The 21,435-nt window shown below is 33.3% G+C and overlaps 1 protein-coding gene across 1 annotated transcript; it reads left to right on the forward strand.

Moving 5' to 3' along the window:
• The first annotated feature begins 5,677 nt into the window (after positions 1 to 5,677).
• On the forward strand, positions 5,678 to 7,154 carry LOC143565079 (uncharacterized). The gene is made up of 3 exons (XM_077052169.1): positions 5,678 to 6,110; positions 6,180 to 7,073; positions 7,150 to 7,154. The coding sequence occupies exons 1-3, from the start codon at positions 5,678 to 5,680 to the stop codon at positions 7,152 to 7,154; spliced, it is 1,332 nt and encodes a 443-aa protein (XP_076908284.1).
• The last annotated feature ends 14,281 nt before the right edge of the window (positions 7,155 to 21,435 follow it).

Raw genomic sequence — 21,435 nt, forward strand, 5'->3', positions numbered from 1 at the left:
GTATTTAAACTGTGGAAACTCACCAGCTATATTTATAGCTGACCATATTTTATACATATGTTACAGGTACCGTGATTAGAGGTTGAAGTATTGAAGACACTTAGATTACTCAGGGTATTTCAATAAAAGAACTATTGTTATGGTTATGTTTTGGTTTGAACTTGTATTGTTACTTTCGAACTTGTGTTACTTGGCTTATTAAATGAATTAATGTTATTATGGTCACTTAATAGTGCCACGTGTGTTTGAGCAATCTGTACGTCACACTCGGGCGTTTCCGCTTAAGCCGGGGTGTTACATGAATGAACATTTTGTTGAAATTAAGGAATAGAAATAACTTATGATTCCATTGTGAGGTATGTTTTTTGCTTTTATATCATCAAAGCTAACAAATGATAAGCCCTATAGACGACTTTAAATTCATACGAGTTTGAAAGATGAGTTTCAGCAGTGAAGCATAGTTTGTTGGGCAGTCAACATATCTATAAGTGGACTAATTTGCTCCAAGTGAAGCCTTCCTAACAATCAACAACCTATTCTCACCAAGATAAACATCATGCTTTGGAATATAAGGATTCCTCACATAAGCTTGAATTCGGTTACACTGTTACATAATTTGTGTTACTAAAAAAAGTGTGAATGGTATATTAAAAAGGGATCACTTCATAGAATAGTAACCAAGTTTCTCTACTATTCTAATTAGGTCACTCATTATTTTTTTTTTTTGTTTATCTCAATTTGGTCACTTAGTTTAGTTTAATGTTGTAATCCTAGATTCTTTTACCTATTCAATAGGTTACATGCTCATATGTCAATTTCTATTTTTTAAATGTTTTTTTATTAATGATGTCGATGGGTATTTGAAAGTTCAAATTAGTGATGTATTCTAAAGTCAAAAGTCAAAGTAAGTGGTTGTTTTTTTTTAATTTATTTTTACTTTAAATTATTATATTTAAATAAAATCACCATCATCCCAACCTTCATCAGTTAATCAGTTCATAGTCACACCACCTAACCTCCGATCATCTTCTCCGGCGTCACCTGTAACTTCCGAAGACATTCAACTTTTCCAATCTCTCTCACAAGCCGCTACATGAAGCATTTAAACCATCAACATCTCCTTGTTTCAGATTTGCAACTGTTTTAAACAAATGGGGTTTCAGATCTTCATGAAGTTTGTTTATATGCATCTCATAATTTCAGATCTAACTTCAAAATCCGACCCTATTCTTGACCTACAACTTATTCAAACAAAGGTGGCTGGAGAAGATACCTTTTGCAAAAAGTGGAGTTGCAGTTGCATCACAGTTGCCGGAAAAGAAGACGTAAGTGGTGGTGATGGCATAATTAGAGGGAGGAGAGAGTCGACGGCAGGAACTAATGAAGACGGTAGTAGGAGAAGACAACAGTTGCTTGCTTATGAAAGAGTTGTTCAAGTCGCCGGTGGTGGCAACACAGATTATGGGACTGGAGACAAAACAGAAAAGAGAAAAGGAAATTGGTTTTTTGTTATTAATATACACGCAGACAACCACGTCAAGGTTTTTTAACACGTAGGATGGACACGTCATCTAAAACATAACGGAGTTAGTACTCGGTTAGTCGTGGACTGGTGACAGACACATGTGTGAAAGTTGGGACCGTTGGCAGTTAAAGTGATAGTTGGGACCAGCGCCGGCAAAAATGAAATACTTGGAACCAATAAAAACCAATAGTCCTTATAATAAAGGTTAAAGTTGTCATTTTAAAATATTTAACTTTATGTAAATTATCAAATGCTTTACATCTTTGGATGTGGTTGTTTGTGTATCAAGTTTTATGTTACGAGATCATGCCATGCGTTGTAACCATCAAATTATGTTGAAAACTTAATTACAATTAAATTTACAAATCAATAATTACTAACATGAAAAATTATATTGTCTACGATTTCTTATTTAAATTGATAATGCTACTATATTGTCTACGGATCACAACTCTGATTGATTGTCCTATTTATCAATTTTTCCTCATATATGATGATGGCGACACTACTATAAAAACAGGCAAAAGATGCGATAGGTAAAACACAAAAGGTGCGGTTCAGTCATTCAACCGCACCTTTTAACGTAAAAACGGTTTTTAAACTAAATTAGTACAGAAGGTGGGGTTCACAATAAACAAAAGATGCGGTCAAACATCACCCGCACCTTTTGATAGTGGATAACAAAAGAGGTGCGGTTCACAATAAACAAAAGATGCAGTCAAACATCACCCACATCTTTTGATAGTGGATAACAAAAGAGGTGCGGTTCACATGGATAATAACATATATAATTTAAATTAATTTCAACTTTCAAACTATATATTATCTCTTATTCTCCTTATCTTTTTTTTTTCTTCCAATTTAAACAACTTACAATTATCTTCCATATTATATGTAACTCAAACTTGACCATTATAATGAAGATCCAATGAAGGTATATTTTAGTTTACTTTTATATTTTTATGTATTGTTAAATATATTTTAACGTATACAGATATAAAGTTCGATTTGTCTAGTGATCAAGAATATAATATTCAAATACCAAGCAAATTAATTAAGGTATGGAAAATTTTAATTGTATTGCATTTATTAACTGTTGATTTGTTTATAAGTATGTGCATATATATATTTTGTTATTTGTAAGTGTATATGCATATTTATGCTTATTTGTTTATTAATATATATAATATATACATACACATGTGTGTAGAGGTGCAAACGAGTCGAGCCCGAGTTCGACTATGCTCGAGCTCGGCTCGTTTAGATCTTTTTTTTAAAAGCTCGAGCTCTTCTCAGGCTCGCCTCATTAACACTATACTAATTAATAGTTTTAATAGTTGATAATTGATAATTGATAGTTGATAACTGATAGTATACAAATAATAGTACTAGGCATGTTAGTCATGTTTCGTTGTGCATTTGCGAAAAAAAAATGGTTTACTAAATTATTTATTTTATTGAACATGGATAACCAGAAATTTTAATTATTTATGCTATTTACTTAAATGCAAAAGGCAATTAATTAAAGTAAATCCTATCTTCTTCTTTGTCGGCAATCTACATCCCTTTATGACCCTATGAAACTTTTGGTATTGAACATGAAGAGTGAATGAATGTGTATATAGAGAAGATAGTTAATCATGTTAAATATAAATAATTTTAATGTTAAGGAAGAAAGCTCATGAGTTTATTTGGAATTTTCCGTATGGCTATAAAAGGTTTTTGTTTGGTTTTTATTTATAGGTTATTTATATATATACATTTGTGAACCGGATAAGTTTTTTTTAGTTCGAATTTCAAACAGAAAAAAAAAGAAAAAGGAATAGACATACTTGTAAAATATTATTAATTTTAGATCTATGTTAACACTATTTTTTTAAATAAAAAGAAAATAAAGATATGGCATGGGTCCCTTTTAGTTATCCAATAAGAGTATGGATTAGAAATAAAAAGCTACTTAACAACACTATTTGGTAAATATTTCTAAACAAACTTTTAAGAATTATTATACCAGATTAATGTTATTTAATTTTTGAATTTGATTGGATTTTTATTCTTTATTTTATTTTTGGGATCTTAAATTTTATATATGCATGTTATTAAATGACTATAATTTTTCATAAGCTTATGCCCTTTCTAAAATCTTTTATATTACCTATCATTTTTATAAATATTATAATGTTACAATTTTCATCTATATATTACCTATCACTTGTTTGAATATTTTATTTCCAGATGGATCGTGATTGGATGTACAAAGCTTTGCATACATCTGAAATTTATGCAGCCGGTGTTCAAAGTTTTCTTAGTGCCGCCGAAGCAAATCGCGTAAAAAAAAGAAGTCGGTCAATTTGTTGTCCTTGTTCCGTATGTCAAACATTTCAATATTTTGAGGATATCATTGAAATAGAGGCACATTTGTTCGAAAATGGCTTTATGCCTAGGTATGGAGAATCACTAGCTGCTTTTAGCACATCGTCGACCGCTAATGACACTACATACAACGACGACGCATCAAACCTTAATAGTACGTACAACAATGACTCATCAAACCTTGATGAGAATGATAACCATTTGAATGGCCCCGATGACAATTTAAATGAAATGTTACATGATATGGAGACTAATATGGGCGATGCTGAAATAGAAAATTTACAACACCTATTTGAAGATGCAGAAAAACCGTTATATACCGGTTCTAGACTTAATAAACTTGATGCGGTGCTGAATTTGAGTAACTTAAAGTCGAAAAACGGATGGAGCGATAAAAGTTTCACGGAACTATTAGTGTTTTTGCATGATCGCATGCTTCCGGAAGACAATGAATTACCAATTTTGACATACCGAGCAAAAAAGCTTATGTGTCCGATGGGATTGGAAGTTGAAAGAATACATGCGTGTCCAAATAATTGTATTTTGTATAGAAAGCGGTACGAAAATGAACATAAATGCATTGTGTGCGGTGCATCGAGGTATAAATAGAAAAAAGATTCGGATGAAGTTGATGATGATGAGGTGAAAAAAAACGACCGCCCGCTAAAATGTTGTGGTATCTCCCTATCATACCGAGACTGAAAAGGTTGTTTTCAAACGAAAAAGAAGCAAAATTATTACGTTGGCATTCGGATGAACGTGTAATTGATGGAAAACTAAGACATGTTGCGGATTCACCTCAGTGGCGAACAATTGATAACAAGTATCCTGAATTCGGGAAGGAGACAAGAAACATACGGTTTGGTCTTAGTTCAGACGGGTTTAATCCTTTCGGGGGCATGAGTAGTATTTATAGTACATGGCCGGTTCTTTTATGCATCTACAATCTTCCACCGTGGTTATGCATGAAAAGGAAATACATTATGATGCCGTTGTTGATTTAGGGTCCGAAACAGCCTGGTAATAATATTGACGTGTACTTGTCTCCTTGATTGATGACTTAAAAACCCTTTGGGATTCAGGTGTAAACTTATATGATGCTCATGGGAAAGAACACTTTCAATTGCATGCCATGATTTTTTGTACTATAAATGATTTTCCAGCATATGGTAACTTGTCGGGATACACTACGAAGGGTAAGAAGCTTGCCCGGTTTGTGAAAATGAAACAAGCGCGACAAGGTTAACAAATTGCAGAAAACATGTATACATGGGACATCGAAGATTCCTTCCGAAGGGTCACATTTTTAGGAATAAAACGGTTGAGTTTGATGGAAATATCGAGACCGGGACGATGAAGACACGGTCCAATGCATTTTCGCGAGTTAAAAAATTAAATACTGTGTTGGGAAAAAGATCTCGTGTTGAGAAAGGAGCCATCTAGAAAAAAAAGTCAATCTTTTGGGATTTACCTTATTGGAGAGATTTAAAGGTTGGACACTGTTTAGATGTTATGCATATAGAAAAAAACGTATGCGACAGCTTGATAGGCTTATTATTAAATATTAAGGGTAAAATTAAAGATGGGATTAAGGTTCGAAAAGACATGAAACTTCTAAATATACGCAAAGAGCTTCACCCGGAAAAAAGAGGCGACCATATTTATCTACCGCATGCTTGTTATAATACAACAAAAGAAGAAAGAAGACAGTTTTGTCAATGTTTACATGATATTAAGGTTCCATCAACCTATTCTTCAAACATTAAAAAATTAGTGTCAATGAAAGACCGTAAATTGATCGGAATGAAGTCTCATGATTGTCATGTTTTGATGACACATATGATTCCTATCGCAATTCGTGGAGTGTTGCCAGAAAACGTCCGACATACAATCACAAAGCTCTGTTTATTTTTTAACAACATTCACTCAAAGGTTATTGATGTAGAGCAACTGGATAAATGGCAAAAAGACATTTATGTTACCCTTTGTGAACTAGAGATGTATTTTCCACCATCATTTTTTGATATAATGGTTCACCTAATATCTCATATCATACAAGAGATTAAGGCTTGTGGTCCTGTGTTCCTACGATATATGTACCCTTTTGAAAGATATATGAGTGTCTTGAAAGGTTATGTAAGAAATCGTCATCGACCAGAGGGCAATATTATTGAAGGGTATACTTCTGAAGAGGTGATTGAGTTATGCCAAGGTAATGCTATCAATAATATATTACATGTATTAGTTTTAAGTAACAATATAATAACCTTTTTTTTCACAGGCTATGTGGAGGGTCTTGACAGTGTTGGTATTCCTAAAATTCGTCACTCCGGACGACTTGATGGTCATGCTAGAGTTAGTTTCAAAACATTCTCGCCATCTCACGAAGATTTACATGATGCACATTTAGTGGTCCTTAAACACATGACATGTCTTGCTCCATATGTTAAGGAACACATGCAAATGTTACGGTTGACACACCCGGGTAAGGATGATATATGGTACATAAAAACTCAAAACAAAGAGTTGTCGAAGTGGATGAAAAGGAAGGTAAGAGAAACTGATGTTGATGAAGCCGTAAAAAGGTTAGGACAAGGTCCAGATTTTATAGTTGATACTTATCAAGGGTACGACATTAACGGCTATACATTTTACACCCGTGATCAAGATAAAAAAAGTGCAGTGCAGAATAGTGGAGTTACAATTATAGCATCGACAACCGAGTTCAATAGACAACGTTGTGATACATTGATTAAAATCGCCAAAGATTCTTATTCCGGTGTTATAGAAGAAATTTGGGATTTGGACTATCATGGTTTCAATATTCCTTTGTTCAAATGTAAGTGGGTAAATGACCGTACAGGCGTTCAAGTTGACAAATATGGTTTTACACTTGTCGACCTTGCAACTCACGGCTATAAATCCGAACCATTCATTATGGCAAGACATGTCTCACAAGTTTTCTATGTCAAGGACCCGAGCAAACCAAGATACCACATTGTACTGCAAGGTAAACGGCGCATTTTTGGTGTTCATAATGTTGTTAACGAGGATGAATATGACCACTTTGATGATCTTCCACCATTTTCGGTCGATACTGAACCGGTTAATTACGACAACTTTATGCACACCACAAACTTGCGTGATGACATCAATGGGGTTTACGTTGATGAAGGTTTGATATAACCAATTTATTAATATAATTTATTCTTATTTTTTAGTATAATAGCCTGTTTATTTTTTTAATGCAGAGTAAATGAGAATAATGAAGATAAAAAATGGCGTGTTTGATTATCCATGTTAATGAGACATTGTCGATTGTTTGTATTATTTCATTTAAACATTTTATTAATCGTAGTGAGTTTATTAATTTTATATTTAAAATTTATTAACTTCAATTGAAAATTAACTTGAGTCGAGCTTGTATCAAATTAAGTACCCCGGCTTATTCAAGCCGAGCTGAATCTTTGAACTTTCTATTCGAGCTCAAATTCAAGCGTCAGTAATATCAGACGAGCTGAGTCTACACCCTTAAATACTTTTACCCTTTTCCCCCAATTTTTTTACCTATTCCCCCCCCCCCCCCCAGTTTTTACCTATTCCCTCCAAAAGAAATTTACTTCCCCCCAAAATTTTTTTTACCTATTCCCCCCCAAAAGTTTTACCTATTTCCTCCAAAAGAAATTTACTTTCCCCTTAAAATATATTAACTTAATTAGTTAGTGGCTTCAGTAATACTAAGGTTTTTAACAGAGCAGTTACAGCCAGCCCTAGCCTCCGCTGCCTCGCCGGTGGTCCTCTCCGCCCTCGTCAGTCGTCCTCTCCACCCTTGACGGTAGACGCCAGACCCCGCCGCTCGTCCTCAATCACACACACCAGAGAGTAAGTTCATTTTTCATTCTTGAAAATAAAATTGAACGACAATATTGAATAAAAGTCTCATCTTCTTCAATCCACTGCCATTGTAAAGTCTTCTTTTATTGTTTTTTGTTCTTGAAAATCACAGCCCCTTTGCTCTATTTATATATTTGGGTTGGTGTGGTTGAGGATCTAAATATTGTATATGGTCCCTGTATAATTAAGTTCATGTGTTGTTTGTCGGGTTATGATTCTTTCATATGTGTATTTGTCTTTAATTCACTTATCATATGTAGCATGGAAAAAAAACCAACCAAAGGTAATAGTACGAAAAGAAAATCAACAACCAAGCGCGGCCCTGCTTGTTTTAAGAAGATACCCGATCAGAAGATAGCTATAAACTTCGATGAAAATAATCAGCCCACTGGTGATGACCCGAAAATAGTGGGACGTTTCAGGTCATTCTATGGGATGGAGGTTCAACATCTCTTTCCATGTCATATTCAAATGTCCAAATTTGAGGATAAAGATTTTGATAATCTGTGGTTAGAAGTAAATGTACGAATTATATTTTAAGTTATAAGAAATATAGAATACTTATAAATTAATTAATATTTTTAACTTGATGTTATTTAAACTTTAGAAATATTGGATAATCGATACTGATACCCCGAAAGCGTATATGAGGAAGTGGGCTATAGGACTTGGCGTTAACTTTAGACATAGGCTTGCTAGAGACTATATATACAACGCAACGCCCGATACCAAGAAAGCTTACAAAGTATATAAATTTATCGAAATTGAGGACTGGGAGGAGTTCTATAAACAAAGGACAAGCGAGGAATATCAGGTATTTTTGAGCTGTTTATTATTATTAGTAATTTTGAGTTAATAACAATTTGTTGATTGTGTGAAGGAAATAAGAGAGAAAGCTAAAGCTAGCAATGCCAATAAAAAACACAAACTTCATGTAGCGCGCGATGGATGGAGTGGTATGAGAAGGAAGATGAAAACTGTATGGCCTCAACTTGAATCAAGCTACCCCCTACTTAAAGGAATACTAAACAAACGTTCAAAGTTGTTTATAATGGGTCACGCAACAAAACACAAAGAGACCAAGTTGTATTCACTTGATGATGTTGCAATTGAGAAGGCCGGCACTTTGGTAAATGATTATGTTATTTAATTATATGAAAATGAATTTAGTTTGATTTGTAATTATTATAGCCGAATGTTTAAGCATATCTTTTTTATAAAAACAAGTGGAGAAAAGTATGATAGCGGATGGGAGCTATTCTAAAAATAAGGAAGACCCGCTGGTTCGAGTTATTGGACCCGAGCATGGGGGACGATCAAGGACCTTATCCCAGATTATCGGTAATGACTGTGTGTGTTTCCTTCAAAGATCTGCATTATTATTATTTGTAATCTTTTTTAGATGTTACTTTGATAGGATTGCCTTAGATGTCACTAAACTGTTCTAATATTCGTATTCTCTACTGCTTCTGAAATGTTGAACTACGTGGTGATTACATGTTATAGATTTATAGTATTATACTATTTATGTGGGAGTGTAGGAGTATGCAAAAAGTGATTTCTACTTTTACACAAGTGATATTGATGGATGGATTAAAATACTATGATACGTGTCAGATTGATGTGATTACATATTCTAGTCTTTGTTTACTATTTATTAAAGTTATATACTTGGTTTGCATCTTGTACACATATTCTATATTTTCAAAATCCTTTTTGTATTGTTTGAAAGTGGCTTTTTCTGGCAGTGTGATACTTATATAACATTCACAAAAGTAAAATCCTTTTATATCAAAACAAAACTTCTTAAATGGTGCTGATGGAACGGGCCAAAACGGGTGCGGGTCAGAACGGGCCAGCTTAAAAAAAGGTTATTTTGATTTATGTTAGAAAGAGTTCAGGTCAAAATGGGTGTGAGTTAGAACGGGTGGATCTAAATAAATGACTTCTTTTCCAGAACGCCTTAATGTTAATCCGCCTGGTGTGACCTGCTTTGCTATTTTCAGAGATTGAATGGCTGCCCAGTTTGACCTACCAAAATTAATAGTAAACCCAATGCAACCTGCCCATGAAACTGCATTTCTATTGTAACTAATTACAAGTACCAAAATCATTATTAAATCTGTAATTTATTTAGCTCTTCTTTTCTGAACGTCATAGCCATTATGAGAGCTTGAATTCATAGATAGCATAATAATCTGTAATTAATTTGCTTGTTATATTGTATTTATAGGTTATACAAAAGCTCATGGTGGATTGTTTCAGAATGTGAATCATGATAAAGTGTTGGTACCACAGGTGGATGCGAGACCTCATATACGAGTCGACTATCCACCTATTAAGGTAATATATTTATAATTTGCTATATTAAAATGTTATATATATTAAAAATTTTGAATGATTTTTCAGAGCCACACCAGTTGTGAGTTGTTACTAAAAGTGGGTGATTCACTAGAGAAAGTGGCTGATGGTATGGTCTGGCCGAGCACTGATGCAATTCTACATTGTAAAACAATAATGGAGGGTTGTGTCAAGGTTACGGTGGATGACGTCGTTGATGAATTTAAGACGTTGAAAGTCTACAAAGTGGCAAGGTCGAGTGAACTTAAACGAGTTGAAGAAATGGTTGACCAGATCGTTCAATGGCCAAGAGATGCGATAAGGGTATTTATTATATTAAAATATATTTTAGTATATCAATATAGTAATAGTTACTATAATATTTTCTTTGTTAAATTGTAGCTTGCGAACCAAGGGGCACCTAGCTCACCTAGTGCCCCGAGAGTGGATGCTTCGCCACAAATAGATGATGATGATACCTCGGACACTTCAAGTTACCGTCCACAGAAGGTCGACCCATTTAATCTAATAATTATTTTTTATTTTAGTTTGATTTGTTCATATTATAACAATTTGTTTGTAAATTTAGGTTGATGAAGTGCATCATGGCTCATCACAATTCCATGACGAACACATGACGTCCTATCATTTGGTAGCCAACCCATTTACTCTTCTTTATATTGTTTCTTTGTTCGATTTTTCAACGATTTGTTTGTTTTTAGGTTGATGAAGACGACCAAAATCAAACGGAAAATCTATATCCTTTCAAAGACGGGTTTTTAAACGCGGTTAGTTTTCAAAAACTTGTTTATATATCAATTTGTATATATATAAACATATATTTTTATATATGTACTAATGTTTTTATAATCGTATTTAGTTATTATCCATGGACCAGCAACAAATCACGTCATATGCTACCGTACGGGCACCCAAACCCGAGCTTGAGCCTGAGCCCGAACCACAAATTACACTAGTAAATGATCCCGAACACGATAAGTGGGAAGATCCTGATTTGGAACCCATATTGAAGAAATTAAAGAAAAAAACGGGTATCATTCGAGTTATGTTTGATCATTTACACAAATTTGTCGGTGCACGTCATTCCATTTGCATTTCTTCACCTCAAGGGATGTACTCCAAACGAGTTGCAAATGCAATCCCATATTCAGAGTTGTTAAGAATATTTTCAAAGGAATGGCTTGATTTCAGCATTATACATTCGTTTACAATGTAAGTTATTATTGTTTAAATATGGTACAAAACATATTTAGTTATTTGGATATAATTTACTTAATTACTAACTTTTATCTCATATCTATATATTCAAGGTATTTTTTTCTCTTGCCCAAATCCGAATGCGCATTCCTTGATCCTAGCCGTATTAAAGGTACAGAATGTGACACAAATTCGGAGGCTGTTGTGGAACACATCAAAGAAATATTCAAATATCATGGAAACAAAAGATATTTTCTTGCACCATTTGCTATATATATGTTTTCGTCAATACATACGCATACATATATTCATATACATATAGTCATACACATACATATTTAATTGTTCATAATTTCTACTTTTTAGTGGTCATTGGACGCTTTTTATCTTTGAACCGGGCACCTCAACCGCCTATATTGTTGATTCTTTAAAATGGGGGGAAAGTGAGGAGAGCTACACCATTTCGGGTCTAGCTGATAACGGTTTCAGGAGAAAATTTACATGGACAGTGGTGAATGTATGTTTTATACTTTTATATCAAGTTATTACTTATTACAGGTGCTTAAAATAATTAATTGTGAACTAATTGCAGTGCAACCAACAACAAGAAGGTTGGGAATGCGGCTATATGGTCATTAAACACATGCGGGAATTTGTGGAGACCATTCAATACAATTTTGTTGAAAAGGCAAGTGTTTTTTGCATAAATATATAAAATATCAACTTTTCTATTTATTTGTGTACATTTAGATACTTTTATTATTTGTTTCAGTTATGGAATAAAGGAGGGATTACTTCTTATAAGGAAATTGACTTTATGGTCGTAGAGTTAATGGATCATTGGATTAATAAGGTGTTTGGAGTTTGACTGTTTGCGGGCTGGGCATGAACTTTCTAAAACCGTCCCAAGGTTATCCCGGATTCTACTATTTTATGTTCATCTATATCTAAAGCGTAAAGTACAAACTCGCTTATATATGAGTAGGGTTTGAGTTTGATTAACTTTTGACTCAAATGCATATATATGAAGACTTTGGATATGTTGTTTTGTTAGGCAAGTATGAAGACTTCGGATTCGAATTTGCATTGCAAGTATGAAGATTGAATACGGCTCTTTCAGGTTGCAAGGATGAAAGTTAGAGTTTTTTGCACTGAGTATTTGAAACATGATTATTGTATTTGGATTGCATTTGTGGTACCTTGAAACAAGATTTTTGTATATTTTGAAACCTTTTTTAAATATATTATTTGGTTTTGCATCTATAAAATATTGTATATATGTGTATGTAGATGCAGCTTGTAGCTGCATATATTGTTTGGTTTTGTATATTGTTGTTTCCAGAAAAAAAAAAAAAAAAGAATTTAAGCTAAAAGGTGCGGTTAGTTTATATGTTATAAGATGCGGTTTAGTTATTCAGATTAGGATGTAAAAGGTGCGACTAAAAGATGCGGTTCAGATTAGGATGTAAAAGGTGCGGCTGTGAATATGCAGGTTAGATGATGCGGTTTTTTAAAAGGTGCGGTTCCTATATCTGAAGATTCGCATCTATTTGGTGCGGTCCTAGAACCGCACCTTTTGGCAAAATTCACCGCACCTTTTGGCTGTTTTTGTAGTAGTGCGATGATCAATAATAATCTTACCTGCACATTGCGTTTAATGTTTTCAATTTTGTTTTTGGATTGCTATCGAAGGTTACGTTTGTAATTTTTTCCACTTTGTGACACGGCATATATTTTTCTTATTATGTTTGTTGTCAATACAATTTTAATATTAATTTATACAATGTTTGTTACTGAACAACAATAGACATGAACGTATTTACCATGTTTTAAAACCTTTAACTCTACTTCTTTGTAACTAAAAACAAAGATTTGTGACAATCGTATTGTTAATAGTATTCAATTTACTAAATTTAGTTATTCCTAACTAAAAATAAATATTTTCATCAACTGTATTATGAATATTATACACTTTATTTTTATACATATGTTAGTTAAAAATATTTTGGAAATAATACCAAATTATTTACTCCTTTATATGGGGTGATTCCATATAAATTGTAAATTTTTTATTTTAACCAAAATTTAAATAAACACGTTATGGTAAATCAAACCAATTACAGTTACATATTTCAGTTTGACAAGCATGTTGAGTATTCAAATTCAAACATTAAATAAATTAATTTGTGGATTTGTTAGTCCAATGGGTAGCAATAAACTATTTTTGGACTTCATTAATTTGACCATGAACATAATAATTTTTGATAACACACTTTTTTTCATTAATATTCCACAATATTCATATTCAATACACGCTATTCGTGGTTTAGAAACTTTTAAACACGGTTGTCGTAACTACTTAGTTGTCTATGTATAACTAGTTTGAAATCCGTGTAATACACGAAAATTAATGAAAATTTTATTCTTTACACATTAAGCAAAATACAATAAACAACACGATTACATATATTATTAATGCAATTACAATTAACATTAAATTTACAGGAATTACAAAACAAACATTACATAAAATATTTTACAAATAACTAAAAATTTCCTTGTAAACTACATTTGTGGTTATATTTATAATATATATAAACGAAAACCCAAAAATCCTATGTGTTGCGATGTGGTCGCTCCCCCCTTTTATGGAAGCCACCAGATTCCTTGATTTTAAATGGAGGCCTCTAATTGATTTAACCCAAATTCATGGGTATGAGTCTTACCAAAACCAGATAGCTCTTAAACGGGTTATAACATCTCATTAAATTAAAAATTAATCTTATCAATTATTTGATATAAAAATCCTACAAAATAGGAATATACTAAAATTTAATATCCAATTTAAAAAAAAATATTATTTATAATTAATAAACAACTTTATAGTAAATAACATAAGCGGGTCATGGGTCACCAAATCTAGATAGCTTTTAAACGAGTTATAACATATCATTTATTTATGAAAGCTTTTAATCATCAAACCCTAAGTATTTATTATTAACTTTCTTACAATAAATAAAATTAAAATCCAAAAAATAAATATTAAAAAACAAAAAATGTAAAACAACAATTCTCTCAAGCCATCAGATTTCTTTATTTGTAAATAAAGGCTTCTCACGCATTTGACCCGAATTCACGGGTAAAGGTCTCACCAAACCCCGATAGCTTTTAAACGGGTTATAACATCTCATTATATTAAAAATAATCTCACCAAATATTTGATATGAAAATCTTATAAAATAGGAATATACTAAAAATTAATATCCTATTTTATTTAAAAAAAATATATTATTTATAATTAAGAAACAATTTTATAATAAAGAAAATAAACGGGGAATGGGTATCACCAAACCCAGATAGCTTTTAAACCGGATTATAGCGTATCATTTATTTGTGAAACCATTTCATCATCAAACCTCAAGTATATTAATTATTAACTTTCTTACAATAAATAAAATTAAAATCCAAATATACATATATAAATATTAAAAATGAATAATGTAAAATAACCCCCGTAATATAGGGGATAATATCTAGTTGATCAATATACCTTGTTTATCAAGAATCAAAATCTTTATTATCATACCTCTTGATCAATTAATATCATGTCCTTTGATATGAACTAATCAAGTTATCCCAAACATGATTAACCAAAAACCGGATTACACAAACTTCGATGATAGAGTCGTCCTTATAACTTGGAAGTTGATTGATCATGATAAATTTGTTGTCACCAACCGAACTGTATACGAATGATTTCAACTTTTTTAAAAATATATTTACAATTAAATATCATATAATAAAGCAACTTATTCAATAGTATTCTCAAATCAGGTAAGATGCCAGACCAGTGGAGGAGCACTTAGGAGGATGGGAAGGTCTAAGGCGGTGAAGGATGCACTTAGGAGGTGAAGGATGCACTTAGGCAAGGTCTAAGGCGAAGGATGCACTTAACCACGAGAAGAGGTGAAGGATGCACTTAGGAGGATGGGAAGGTCTAAGGCGGTTGGCCCAAACAACATACCCATCGAGGTGTGGAAGTGTCTGGGGGAGGAAGGAGTCATGTGGTTAACTACTCTGTTCAATAGTATTCTCAAATCAGGTAAGATGCCAGACCAGTGGAGGAGCAGCGTTGTAGTTCCTATCTATAAGAACAAAGGAGACGCCCAATGTTGTGGTAACTACCGAGGAATCAAACTACTAAGTCATACTATGAAGCTATGGGAAAGAGTGATTGAGGTTAGACTTAGACGAGAAACTCAGGTTACGGTCAACAAATTTGGCTTCATGCCGGAGCGTTCCACCACAGAGGCAATACACCTTATAAGAAGATTAATGGAAAAGTATAGGGAGAAGAAGCGTGATCTACATATGGTGTTTATTGACCTAGAAAAGGCCTACGACAGTGTGCCACGACAGGTGCTCTGGGAGTGCTTGGAGGGTAGAAGAGTGCCCAGGAATTACATACAGATAATTATGGATATGTATACCAGGAGTGAAACAAGTGTCCGTGCGCCAGTGGGGGATACTGATTTCTTTCCTGTAGAGGTAGGTCTTCACCAGGGATCAGCGTTGAGCCCGTTTCTTTTTGCAGTATTCTTGGATGAGTTGTCAAAGTCGATTCAGGGGACTCTCCCGTGGTGCATGATGTTCGCAGACGATATTGTGTTACTTGCTGAGAAAAAACAAGATCTAAACATGAGGCTTGAGGAGTGGCGAACAACCTTAGAGACAAAAGGTTTAAAGATTAGCCGATCTAAGACGGAGTACCTCCACTGTGATTTTGGTGGGATAAACGACAATGAAGACGCACAGATCACAATTCAAGGGCAGGTGGTCCCGCAGGTAACGAAGTTCAAGTATTTAGGATCATTTGTACAGAGCGATGGGGAATTAGACAGTGATGTGACCCACCGAGTTCAGGTAGGATGGTGTAGATGGAAAGCAGCCACAGGTATATTGTGCGACAAGAGTTTCCCGACTAAACTAAAGGGAAAATTCTATAGGGTGGCAGTTAGACCTGCAATGCTATATGGAACAGATTGTTGGGCCATCAAGAAGGCACAAGTGCGGAAGATGGAGGTAGCAGAAATGAGAATGCTACGTTGGATGTGTGGGCACACAAGGCTAGACCGAATAAGAAACGTTGTGTTTCGCGAGAGATTAGGGGTGGCGAACATAGCAGACAAGATAAGAGAGTGGAGATTGAGATGGTTTGGACATGTAAAGAGAAGACAGACGACGAATCCTGTTAGATCCGTAGAAAACATTACTATAGAGGGGAGGAGGGGTAGAGGACGACCGAAATTGACTTGGGATGAGAGGATTAGGCATGATTTGATAGACCTAAACCTCTCCGAGGACATGGTTGAAGATAGGAATTCGTGGAGAAGTAGAATTAAAGTTAAGGATTTTTAGAGAGAATTGAATACCTTAGGGCTTAGACTTAACTTATTTAGGTCACGTACCATAATGGTATTTCCCTTACTTATAGTATTATTATTATAATTATTATTAGCTTTTATATAGCTGTTAAACTGTGATCTTATTATTAATATTATTATAATTAGTAGTAGTTTTTATATAACTGTTAAACTTTGATTTCCTTTATTTTGCTTCATACACATGTACTTAGAGCCGAGGGTCTCTCTGGAAGCCACCTCTTTATTCCTTTGGATAGAGGTACGGTGTGCCTACATCCCACCCTCCCCAGACCCTACTTATAGCTTTGTTGTCGGTGGGATTTTACTGGGCATGATTGATTGATTGATTGATAATAAAGCAACTTATAAAATAGTTGAAAATTAGACAAGGAATTTTCATGCCAAAAACATTAAACGAATATACTAACCTGATTGCCATTGTTCAGAAAATTTGGATTACTCTGAGTTAGTAGAGTACCATATGATTTGGTGATCTTATATGTAATACTTGAAAATATTAGATAAGGTGTGTTCACGACTTGAATACAAATATTAGTTAATATTTTAGGAAGTTGTTACAATATTTAATTAATTTGACTCCATCTCTTTAATTATTTAAACTAAGAAACCGTAATTATAGCTTTCACAATTTTTTTTAGTGTGATTATAGCTTTCCCAATTTTTTTAGCGTGATTATAGCTTTCTTAATTCCCAATAATAAAAGAATTTTAATTTTTAGGTAGGCAGTTAAATGATTTGACCGGATTAATAGAAAACCGTAATTGTAGACTTCCCATATTAAACCCTTGTTTTCTAGGGGTGTTCATGGTCCGGTTTTCGTGGTTTTTGGGTCAAACCGTGAACCAAACCGTTGATAACGGTTTTTGATTTTTGTAAACCAAAACCGAACCGTAGAACTTCTAAACCGAACCGAACCAAACCGTTAGTAACGGTTTGGTTTCGCAGTTTGGGCTTGTTGGATTTTTATACAAGATGTCCAAATTAATGCATAATATATTTTAGTAATGTTGTCATATGTTTGTATAATTTAACAAGCATAAACAAATCATTAAAAAATAAACAAAACATGAGATGAAGACACAAACTATCAACTAGAAACCTATGGATTTGGGCTCAGTCTATCTTTTTCTTAGCCATTATTGTTCAATTTAACAATACATATCTTATAGACTTTATATTAATTATGTATAGTAATAAATTTGAACATATTTATACATATAAAATATAAAAATTTATAAATTTATAAATTTAAAATAATTAATCCACACGGTCCGGTCCGGGTTTATACGGTTTGTTTTCGTTGTAAACTGTAAACCAAACCGTTCGCTACGGTTTGAATTTTTTGAAACCAACCGACCGATGGTTAATGAAAAAACCAACCGTGAAACCAAACCGATGACCGGTTTGGGCGGTTTCACGGTTTCGAACCAAACCATGAACACCCCTATTGTTTTCTTTCCTAAAAAAAAACTATTTAGCTAAAATAATCTCTTGATTGATAAGGAAAATTTTAAAAAAATTACTAATTTATATTTAAGAGAGAGTGAAAAATTTACCGATTTATATTTAGGGAAGACTGAAAATTTTAAAAAGTTGTCGGAATCAATCCCACAAGTATCATTTATCAAGATAAAAAAATTATAATAGTACCCGCCATAGTAACTATTTGTAGCCTTCAACTTTCAAGGCCTTTTGTTAAAATGATGGAGCTTCTCTTCCTGGTCCCTTTAAACATAAAAAATATTACCATTAACAATTGTCGACCATAAAAAATTAATACCGATAACAACATAATATGGAGATATAAACAAAGTTAAGGGAAGCATGATTTATACCTTTCGTTTTTGGTCTCTTTTTCCTGATATTGCTAGAAAAGAAATGAAGGACAAAACAAAATGAAAAAATAAAAATAAAATAACAAACAAAACCATAAGTAAAAGTTCAATCAAGATAATTACCTCCGAAGCATACACTGTCATGAATAAATGTACGATTCTGTTACCACACAAACGTTAAATAGAAATATGTTTCAAAAAACATTGTAAAATATACCAAATTTAAAACATGTCTTCGTATCTAAGCATTCATTTCTTTAAAGTTGGCATGAAAAGTACGATGTAGAAGTGTGGTTTTCCTATAAGAAACACAATAATATCATAATTTTATTTGTAATTTTAAGAGATGTGTTCTTATGAGCCATGTAGTAGAGATTGAAAACAACCCATACCATTGGAATATGGACCAATTATAGCAACAACGCATAAGAAATTCTATATTCTCCATGTTTTACTTTATTGTAAGATTATAAAGTCTAACCACATTAAAACTACCATAAGCTCACATATGGGATAAGTTTCCGCTACAACATTAAAGACCATTAGCAAAAAAAAAAGTCATAATAAGAAAATCAAAGTATTTGGCATATTATACAACCTGGGTTAAGCTCTCTGATTTTAGAAAAGCCACTATCTAGTTGAGAGCACATACTGCAACAATGGCAATGGCACACGAATCAAATATGAATATTGCTAATCTAGTAAACAAAATAAGCTGCAAATATGCATAAAAGTAGACTTAGTTTTCCTCATCATCTTGACCAATCTAGTTATTAACCTAACCAGCTATAAACAGTTTTGATAAAAATGGTGGAATCAACAATCATGCCAAATTAAGTTCATAAATGCTAGCGTGGTCATACCAGTGAGACGACAATTCAATTCTAATTGAAAACAATTATAACACTTGAACTGAAACAACAAACTTTATAGTCAAATAAATATCAACCCTAATTCAAACAAATATCAACCTAATTCAAATCACGAAAGGCAATAAACTTCTAAATCAAACCATAACAAGTAATAACCCAAACCTAATTTAATATACCTAATAGATAGTTCAATTTCAAACCGAAATCTATTAAGGGGTATTTGGTACCTGTTGTGAAGAAGATCATTTGGGTTTTGCATCAGCTTAGAAGGATCAATAAGCTCAATCTCTGTTTCATCTATGTGGTCAAAGAAATGGAGCAGTGAACTAATTGGCATTGACGACATTTGGGATGAAGAGTTTCTTTGGGTGTTCTTCTAAATCGGAATTCGTAAAACATAGGGTAAAGATTCTGTTAGAAACAAAAACAAACAGGGTTATAGAAATATAAATCTGAATAATACTATTTTGGGTCGGGTAACGACCCACATGGATTCAAATAACAAAACGGGTTTAAAATGTGAGGAGGGATGGAAGAGTGACAAGTGGCATAAAGTTGTATTATTTTATTAGAGGAGATAGATTTATATATTAATGCTAAACTAGGTTATTGACCCGTGTACGACACGGGCGAAAATATAGTAACCGCCGAGTACACACATGTCAATTTAAAACGACAAGATGTTTTTGAATACGTTTTTGAGACGACAACATGATTTATAATTGCAATTCATATTCATATGGAAAGAAAGTATTGAAAATCATAAACTTACAAAAAATGAAGTTATTTAGTAGAATGTAGGGGTGAGCAGAAAACCGAATTAACCGAACCGAAACCAAATTAACCGAAAAACAACCAGAAAAAACCGAACCGAAGCATTAATCGACGGCTAATTTTTTGTTTGTTTTGAAACCGAATTTTCAGTTACAACAAAAACTTTTTGTTGTTTATATATAGCATATATTATAATGGAGCTCTAGAACAAGGAGGGCGTTGCAAGTATAATGAATCCAACCTGAAAATCTTACAAGCCTATGCATAGTAACTTGAGAAAAGATGATAAATAAAAAGGTTCCAGACTCATGTGTAGAGAATGCAAGAAATAACTATCATATAGTACCAATAATTATTATATAGTACCAACTTTTAGTAGTGACAAATTTTTAAAATTAATACATCTACTACAAATAGCCTTAAGCAGTTAGCAAAACACATAGCATCATCACCTATATGATGCCTGTGTAATCAACAAGCAACATCAGCAAATTGTTAGTAAAAAATACATACATGCACACACATTCATACATATAGAAAGTATCATGTCAAGCTCTACCTTTGCATGACAGATGTTAGTTATTGCCTCAACATTTAGGTTTTGGAGCTCCTCAAGTGAATTAATGTCCAAATTAGCAATATCATCACCTTGACAATACAAATACAATATTATATAACTATATATAACAAATACTCCCATGATGAAAATGCGCATTTATGAAAGCAAGCGAGCACCTTCAATCTTGAAACCATAACATTCCAAATCCTGTCGCTTTTCTTTTTCTTTTACAATAATCTTAACTCATGAATCGACTGTGTCTCATCATCTTCCACAAAAACATCATACGATTTTTTTATCAGTTAAAATATCCTCTGAACCAGCATGAGAGTTCTTCAGCTTTGCAACAAGGCTCACATGTTTGCCAGCTTAGCTTCCAAAACCCCTTCATGTCTCTTTGTAGTATTGAGTCTTTTTCTCAACTCACTTTCCAACTTATCTGTTTCATAGAGTGCACCAACCAAAGAAGCTTCTCGTTGGTATCTTGCATTGAGCTCTTTCTGCAACTCTTCTACAATCAAACCGTCTTCTTGTTTACATAAGTTTGACTTGCAGGCTTATTTTGCAACCTTCATCTCCATGTTGAGTTTAGCATTTTGGT

This window comes from Bidens hawaiensis, unplaced genomic scaffold (genome assembly GCF_021521415.1).
Source record: "Bidens hawaiensis isolate Kalapana, Puna unplaced genomic scaffold, B.hawaiensis_p1.1 tig00022282_1, whole genome shotgun sequence".
NCBI lineage: Eukaryota > Viridiplantae > Streptophyta > Magnoliopsida > Asterales > Asteraceae > Bidens > Bidens hawaiensis.